Consider the following 9219-nt stretch of genomic DNA (forward strand, 5'->3'; position numbering starts at 1 on the left):
AAATAAAAATAATAAATAAAAATAAGAAATAAGAAAACAAAATACGTGTTGAAGGATGTGGAGCAACTGGAACCCTTCTGCATTGCTGGTGGGAATGTCGAATGGTGTGGCTGCTATGGAAAACAGCATGGTGGTTTCTCAAAAACATTCAACATAGAATTACCATAGATCCAGGAATTCCACTTCTGGGTATATGTCCAGAAAAACTGAAAGCAGAGACTCAAAGAGGTATCTGTAAACATTTTAGCATTATCTACAACAGTCAAAAGGTAGAAACAACGCAAGTGTCCATAGACAGATGGATGAATAAACAAAATGTGGCCTATACATATAATGGGATACTATTCAGCCTTAAAAGGGAAGGAAATCCCGACTCATGCTACGACATGGATGAACCTTAAGGATATTATGCTGAGTGAAAAGCAGCCAGTCACAAAAGGAAAAATACTGTCTGATTCCACTTATATGACATAGGTCCCAAGAGCAGTCAAATTCACAGAGACAGAAAGTACAATGGAGGTTGCCAGGGAGAGGCAGGAATGGAGAGTTGTTTAATGGGCGCGAGAGTTTCAGTCAGAGGAGATAAAAAGGTTGTGATATGGGGCCGGGCATGGTGGCACATGCCTGTAATACTAGCACTTTGGGAGGCCAAGGAGGGCAGATGACTTGAGGTCAGGAGTTTGAGACTAGCCTGGGCAACATAGTGAGACCCCATCTCTACTAAAAATACAAAAATTAGCCAGGCATGGTGGCAGGTGCCTGTAATCACAGCTACTTGGGAGGCTGAGGCAGGAGAATCGCTTGAACCTGGAAGGCGGAGGCTGCAGTGAGCCAAGATCAGGCCACCGCACTCCAGCATAGGCAACAGATTGAGACTCTGTTCCAAAAAAGAAAAAAGAAAAAGTTCTGGGAGCGGGGCCAGGTGCAGTGGTTCACACCTGTAATCCCAGCACTTTGGGAGGCAAAGGTGGGCGGATGGCTTGAGGTCTGGAGTTTGAGACCAGCCTGGCCAACATGGCAAAGCTCTGTCTCTACAAAAAATACAAAAAAATAGCTGGGCATGGTGGTGCATGCCTGTGGTCCCAGCTACTTGGGAGACTGAGGTGGGAGGATCCCTTGAACCTGAGAGGCAGAGGTTGCAATGAGCTGAGATTGTGCCACTGCACAGAGCCAGACCCTGTCTTTAAAAAATAATAATAAAGTTCTGGGATAACGGTTGCACAAAAATGTGAATGTACTTAATGCCACTGAACTGTACACCTAAAAATGATAAAGATGATAAATTCATATTATGTAGATTTTACAATTAAGAAGATGAGGCCGGGCGCGGTGGCTCACGCCTGTAATCCCAGCACTTTGGGAGGCCGAGACGGGCTGATCACGAGGTCAGGAGATCGAGACCATCCTGGCTAATACGGTGAAACCCCGTCTCTACTAAAAATATAAAAAACTAGCCGGGCGAGGTGGCGGGCGCCTGTAGTCCCAGCTACTCGGGAGGCTGAGGCAGGAGAATGGCGTAAACCCGGGAGGCGGAACTTGCAGTGAGCTGAGATCCGGCCACTGCAGTCCAGCTCGGGCGACAGAGCAAGACTCCTTCTCAAAAAAAAAAAAAGAAAAGAAAAAGAAGATGAGCATGGGCCAGCTCATCAGGAGTCTTTTATGCAATGCTAAGGACCTGAGACATCATCTTTTTTTTTTTTTTTTTTTTTTTTTTTTTTGAGACGGAGTCTCACTCTGTCGCCCAGGCTGGAGTGCAGTGGCGCGATCTCGGCTCACTGCAAGCTCCGCCTCCCGGGTTCACGCCATTCTCCTGCCTCAGCCTCCCGAGTAGCTGGGACTACAGGCGCCCACAACCGCGCCCGGCTAATTTTTTGTATTTTTAGTAGAGACGGGGTTTCACCGTGGTCTCGATCTCCTGACCTTGTGATCCGCCCGCCTCGGCCTCCCAAAGTGCTGGGATTACAGGCGTGAGCCACCGCGCCCGGCGACATCATCTTAAAAAGACTGGATAGCATCAGGAAAGATTCTGAAGGAGACTCAGGGGTTAAAAGAGAATTTCCTGTATCTCCAGGACAATGCAGACAGTAGGACAACGGAGAGAGTAAGATAGAGTTTTGCACAAAACAGGCACTCAATGAATACTGGTGGAATAAAATATACTCCACTATTACCAATTTATCTTAGGAGAGAAAAGCAAAAACTGTTTTCCAAGACAATGCTACAACGCATGCGCACAATCTTTGAGGTCTCCGTCTGTGCCCAACAGCTCCTCATTCCTGCTGTGGGCATACAGAGGGCGCTCATTCCCGGGGACAGTTCCCAAAGTACCCCCACCTCCCATGACCACACCCCACCATGCCCTGTTCAATTTGCCACCAAATCCCTATCCCTATCCCTGCTCCAACAGGCAATCAAATCTCCACCTCCAGTCACTAGCGGGATGACTTAGCGCCACTACTAAATTCTCTGAGCCAGACTCCTCCGGGAGGTAAAGGAGGATGGGATAATAACTCGTCTCTCCCAGCAGCCGTGACAGGGAGGTAATGTACTCACTACCTGGCAGAAAGAGTGCTCCCCAAGCTGGTTGCTCCCTTGGATATTGAAGGCATCACGCTGTACTGAGATTCTCTCTGCACCTGTCTCCCACCCTACCCATCCCAAGAATGTGGGCTCCTGGACGCTAGGATCCATCTCTCCGGGACCTGGAACAGCTGACTTCGCCCGCCAGGCCTCTGGGAAAACCCTGGGTGAGGGCTGCTCAAATGCCTCTAGGGACCAGGATTAACGGAAACGGGTGAGGCTGGCAGCGGGGCACCAGGAACTCCCAATGTGAGGTTCGCCGCCGCCACCCACAGCAAGAAGATTCCTGTCCCGTGAAAGCGTGGCCCAGAGTTGCCGGATGTTTCTCCCCCCACCCCCCTAAAACCCAGAAAGTCTGATTCTGGGGTAAAGTGGCGCACCTTTTAGACGCTACCAACTATCTCAAAAAAGCTTACAGACCAACCAAGACGCTACTACGGGCTGAATCTGGGCTTCAGTCGCCCAGTTGAGACCCCTGTACCTACTCCCAGACCCGCCAGGGGACTGGGGCGGCATCCCCACCGGCCCTTGGGAGGCCAGGCAGCCACTTACGAAGGATGAGAAGGACGGGAGGAGGATCCTAAGAACATTGCACCCAAACACGAAGCTGAGCACCAGCAACCACGCCCAGTGGTCCGCCGCGGCTGAGCTCATCCCGGATACTCCTGGCTGTACTGGGTTCGCTACGGCAGCTCCATGGGGACCACGCCAGCAGAGGCGACTGCGCCTGCGCGGGTGAAGCCCAGCGCGCCTGCGCACTGCGTCGCCCTCGCAGGAGGCGGGGCCGTTTTTACCACCCGCTCCAGTAGGAGCGGTTGACATGTTCCAGGTTCCTCCTGGGCCTTCGGGGATTCCGTAGCCTTCTCGCACCCGCCCCCACCCCTACTCAACCAGTTTTCCTGGCGTCAGTGTTTCTTTTTTTCCTTCTTTTTAAAATTGAAAACCTTCTCATAGTACCAAATTCTGGTTTCAAGTGCTAACGACTCCCTGCTTTTGTCATAATTAGTACTTTCTTTAACTTTTAATTCTAGATAAGTTTAAGATAAACTCTTCCATAAATAAAAAACTACCGTAATTATAGTAGCAGGTAGCTGTCGTGTTCCAAGCAGTTATGCGGAAAATGCCTTACGTTTTCGTTCCAGAACTAAACACTGTAGTAAGTCTAACCAATTTACACAATTGCATACCTGTAAAAATAAGTTTATTAGAATGCACTGTTCACAATCGTTAGTAGTAGCTAATAAAGTAACCTGAATCTAGGTGAGGATCAGGTTTTGTCGCAAAAGAATCCCAAATCAAATGTATGCATAGTGGGCAGAGCGTGTTGGCTCACGCCAGTAATCCCAGCATTTTGGGAGGCCGAGGCGGGCGGGTCACGAGGTCGAGAGATCGAAACCAGCTTGGCCAACATGGTGAAACCCCGTCTCTATGATACAAAAATTAGTTGGGCGTGGTGGCGCGCGCCTGTAGTCCCAGCTACTCAGAAGGCTGAGGCAGGAGAATCGCTTGAACCCGGCAGGCGGAGGTTGCAGTGAGCCAAGATCGTGCCTCTAGTACTCCAGCTCCGGCGACAGAGTGGGACTCCGTCTCAAAAAAAAAAAAAAAGTATACATAGTGGATAAAGCAAGACATGTTCAACTGTCTCTTCTGCCATGCTGCCATGGCTGGTTTCTGAGGACTAATTCCTAATCAAAATGATGCAAGATTGCGGGTACACTGGCTCATGCCTGTAATCCCAGCACTTTGGGAGATCCAAGCAAGGTGGATCACGGGCCCAGGAGTTTGAAACCAGTCTAGGTAACATAGTGCGACCCCATCTTTACAGTAGAATATAAATATTAGCCGGGCATTGTGGCACGTGCCTGTGGCCCCAGCTATTAGGGAGGCTGAGATGAGAGGATCGCCTGAGCCCAGGAGGTCGAGGCTGCAGTGAGCTGTGATCACACCACTGTGCTCCAGCCTGGGCGACAGAGTACAACTCTGGCTCATTATTATGAACCAATTAAAATAATTATGCAGCTGGGTGCAGTGACTCAAGCCTGTAATCCCAGCAGTTTGGGAGGCCGAGGCGGGTGGATCACCTAAGGTCAGGAGTTCGACACCAGCCTGACCAACAAGGCAAAACCCTGTCTCTACTAAAAATACAAAAATTAGCTGGATGTGGTGGCGGGCGCCTGTAGTCCCAGCTACTCAGGAGGCCGAGGCAGGAGAATCGCTTTAACCTGGGAGGCGGAGGTTGGCTGAGATAATGCCACTGCACTCCAGCCTGGGCGACAAGAGTGAAACTCTGTCTTTTAAAAAAAAAAAAAAAAAAAAATTATGCAAGAGGCTGTGGTTCTACAAATTTCTTTTTCTTTTTCTTTTTCTTTTTTTTTTTTTTGAGACGGAGTCTCGCTCTGTCGCCCAGGCTGGAGTGCAGTGGCCGGATCTCAGCTCATTGCAAGCTCCGCCTCCTGGGTTTACGCCATTCTCCTGCCTCAGCCTCCTGAGTAGCCGGGACTACGGGCGACTGCCACCTCGCCCGGCTAGTTTTTTGTATTTTTTTTAGTAGAGACGGGGTTTCACCGTGTTAGCCAGGATGGTCTCGATCTCCTGACCTCGTGATCAGCCTGTCTCGGCCTCCCAAAGTGCTGGGATTACAGGCTTGAGCCACCGCGCCCGGCCAGTTCTACAAATTTCTGTTCAAGAAAACATGTGATCCAGCCTGGGCGACAGAGCAAGACTCTGTCTCAAAAAACAAGAAAAAGAAAACATGTGAAACAAAGCTATTCTGTAGGAGTAGGGTGAATCCTTTCCCTGAAAGGACTTCTTGGTTAGTAAGTGACTTCTGAACAAAACAAAGAGCAGGAGCCTGGCTCTCCTCCATGGCCTTCCCTTCCACCTGGATGGACCACGCAGCATGGCAGCCGGGCTCCTGGCTTCTCTGTCACTGGAGATTGGGATGGATTTAGGAGGAGAAACTGCCTCTTGAAAAGTGATGACAGGCCAAGCACAGTGGTTCACGCCTATAATCCCAGCATTTTGGGAGGCCAAGGTGGGTAGATCACCTGAGGTCAAGAGTTCAAAACCAGCCTGACCAACTTGGTGAAAGCCCACCTCTCCTAAAAATACAAAAATTAGTTGGGCGTGGTGGTGCATGGCGCATGCCTGTAATCCCAGCTACTCAAGAGGCTGAGGCAGGAGAATCGCTTGAACCCAGGAGGTGGAGGTTGCAGGGAGCCAAGGTGGCACCATTGCACTCCAGCCTGGTGACAGAGTGAGACTCCATCTCAAAAAAAGAAAAGAAGAAGACTAATAACTAAAAATAGGTGTTGTTCCACTGTGAGCTGCAGAGAGCAGGTGTACGCAAACCTAGCCCCAAAGGCCAAAGGAGCTAAGAGGCTGAAGAAAGAAGTTGACAAAACTAAGTTTCTCAAAAATAAATATTTAATAGAGAAACAAACAGAAGTAGCTCATACCTCAGGCAGCCATAGTAGGTTTCTGAGCCTGCACTTCAGAATGTATTGTGTTGTTTTGTGTGTTGTGTTTTGTTTTGTTTAGAGACTGAATCTCACTCTGTCACTGTGTCACCCAGACTGGAATGCAGTGGCATGATCATAGCTCACTGCAGCCTCCAACTCCTGGGCTCAAGTGATCCTCCTGCCTTAGCCTCCCAAGTAGCTGGGACTACAAGTGCAGGCCACCACACCCAGCTAAGGGGTGTGTGTGTGTGTGTGTGTGCATTAATCAATTTTTACACTGCTCTAAAGAACTACCTGAGACTGGGTAATTTATAACGGAAAGAGGTTTAATTGACTCACAGTTCTACATGGCTGGGGAGGTCTCAGGAAACTTACAATCATGGCAGAAGGCCAAGGAGAAGCAAACATCTTCTTCACGAGGTGGCAAGGTGGGGGCAGGTACCACCACCATCACAAAAGATCTCACAAGATCTCTCTCAGATCTCGTGAGAACTCCCTTGCTATCGTGAGAACAGCATGGAGGAAACCGCCCTCATGATCCAATCACCTCCCACCAGGTCCCTCCCTCAATAAGTGGGGATCACAATTCGAGATGATATTTGGATGGGCACACAGAGCCAAACCTTATCAATATGTGTGTGTAGATGGGGTCTCACTATGTTGTGCAGGCTGGTCTCGAACTCCTGAGCTCAAGCAGTCCTCCTGCCTCATCCCCACAAGTAGCAGGGATTACAGGTGCACACTATCACGCCTGGATAATTTATTTTTATTTTTGCTTTTTGTAGAGTTGGATTCTCACTATGTCATCCAGGCTAGTCTCTAACTTCTGGCCTAAAGCAGTCCTCCCACCTCAGCCTCCCAAAGTGATGGGACTGCAGGTGTATGCCACCATGCCTGGCCAGAAGGTATTCTTTATACACAAGCTTTCAGGGCAAAATATGTGCTAACAATGAATGAAGAATTGGTGTCTGTTGGAATATTGCATTTTAGTATACCTGAATTGTTAAGCCTTTGTGTGTGTATATAGCTAATCTGAAGAAAAATAGAATGTAATAGGAACTATCTTGCTGTGTTTAGTTTTTGGTTGTTGCTGTTTGCTAGAGACAGGGTCTCGATTTGTCACTCAGGCTGTAGTGCAGTAGCATGACTGTAGTTCACTGCAGCCTCAAACTCCTAGATTCATGCAATCCTCCCACCTCAGCCTCCCAAGTAGCTAGGACTATAGGTGTGCAGCACCACACCTGGCTAATTTTAATGAGTTTTTAAAAAAGTGTTTATAAAAGATAATATTTAAGGTGATGGATATCTCAAAAAACCAGCTTTAATCTTTAACACCATATGAATCTATCAAATGATCAAATGGATCCCCAAAATGTGTACATCTATTATGTATCAATAAAAAATATTTCAGGCCAGGTGGGGTGGCTCAGGCCTGCAACCCAAGCACTCTGGGAGGGCAAGGCAGGAGGACTGCTTGAGGCCAGAAGCTGGAGACCACCCTGGGCAACACAGCAAGACCCCCATCTCTACAATATAAAAGAATAAAATAAAAAGAGTCCAAGAAATAAGTTAAATTATATATGTGGAAGGGTTCCCTGAAAGAACAAGAATTTACATCTTTAAATAAAGTAAAATGTTAAAAAATGGAAGTGTAGGCTGGGTGCGGTGGCTCATGCCTGTAATCCCAGCACTTTGGGAGGCCAAGGCTGGCGGATCACGAGGTCAGGAGTTCGAGACCAGACTGGCCAACATGGTGAAACCCCGTCTCTACTAAAAATACAAAACTTAGCCGGGCGTGGTGGTGGGCGCCTGTAATCCCAGCTGCTTGGGAGGCTGAGACAGAAGAATTGCTTGAAACCAGAAGGCAGAGGTTGAAGTGAGCCAAGATTGCGCCACTGCACTCCAGCCTGGTCAACAAGAGTGAAACTCTGTCTCAAGAAAAAAAAAAAAAAAAAGGAAGTTTAAAAACAAGCATTTCTGCAACATTTTAAAATACAAATATTAAATTATCCTAAATGGCAGCACTATTTATATTGCTAGATGGTGGTGTGCAACATTGAATTATATGCTTTCAAATGACTAATTGTATCTTCTATGAATTTCACCTCAATTTGAAAAATATTGCTAAAACTAGATAACATTTATTTATTTTTTATTTTTTGAGATGAAATCTTGCTTTGTTGCCCAGGCTGGAGTGCAGTGGCACAATCTTGGCTCACTGCAACTTTCGCTTCCCAGGTTCAAGTAATTCTCCGGCCTCAACCTCCCAAGTAGCTAGGATTACAGGCATGCACCACCACGCCTGGCTAATTTTTGTATGTTTAGTAGAGACAGGTTTCACTGTGTTGGTCAGGCTGGTCTCAAACTCCTGACCTCAGGTGATCTGCCTGTCTCAGCCTCCCAAAGTGCTGAGATTACAGGGATGAGCCACTGCACCCAACCCAGATAACCTTAATATTTTATTTATTTATTTTATTTTATTTTTTTAATGGAATCTCTCTCTGTTGCCCAGGCTGGAATGCAGCGGCCTAATCTCAGCTCACTGTAACCTCCACCTCCCAGGTTCAAGCAATTCCCCTGCTCCAGCCTCCCGAGTAGCTGTGATTACAGGTGTGCACCACCATACCCATTCATTTTCGTATTTTTAGTAGAGATAGGGTTTCGCCATGTTGGCCAGGCTGGTCTCAAACTCCTGACCTCAAGTCATCCACCCACCTCAGCCTCCCAAACTGTTGGGATTACAGGCATGAGCCACCACACCTGGCCCCAGATAACCTTTAAAATGTTTTTATTTTAGTCCTTATTTTACACCAAGCCCTTCTCATAGGTAAAGTTCAATAAGTTAAAATTTAATCTTCTTATTGTTATTAGTACAGCCAACTTTATTTAGATCATAAATTTTCACAGGCTTAGTACTATGCCCAGAAATTTATCTCTAAATAAACTTTCATTTGCATTTTAAATTTGTTTTTATTTTATGTCACGTCACCTCTGTTTTAAAAATAATTAAAATATTAAAAGTTTTTATTTTAAAATAGTTTCAAACTTGTAGAAAAGTTGTTATAACAACTCCACCCTGTAATCCCAGCACCTTGGAGGGGTAAGCCAGGAGAATCACTTGAGTGCAGGAGTTCGAGATCAGGCTGAGCACCAGAGAGACAGCGACCCTGTCTCTAAA

General features: G+C 47.3%; 1 protein-coding gene across 10 annotated transcripts in view; it reads right to left on the bottom strand.

The window, feature by feature from the left end:
• The window catches only part of GET1 (guided entry of tail-anchored proteins factor 1), a 60440-nt gene extending 57141 nt beyond the window's left edge, over positions 1 to 3299 (bottom strand). For 8 of the 10 annotated variants that reach the window (XR_012431982.1, XR_012431981.1, XM_074033999.1 and 5 more), the window contains exon 1: positions 3133 to 3299. Coding sequence is in view for 8 of the 10 variants with exons in the window: in XM_074033999.1 (XP_073890100.1) it covers positions 3133 to 3234 (102 nt within the window). In the remaining 2 variants the exon portion in view is untranslated. Of the gene's footprint in view, positions 1 to 2556; positions 2914 to 3132 lie in introns of those variants that run through there. The other 2 variants (XM_074034002.1, XM_045389315.3) reach the window with 1 other exon arrangement.
• Between the last annotated feature and the right edge of the window lie 5920 nt (positions 3300 to 9219).

This window comes from Macaca fascicularis, chromosome 3, assembly GCF_037993035.2.
Source record: "Macaca fascicularis isolate 582-1 chromosome 3, T2T-MFA8v1.1".
Classification (NCBI taxonomy): Eukaryota; Metazoa; Chordata; class Mammalia; order Primates; family Cercopithecidae; genus Macaca; species Macaca fascicularis.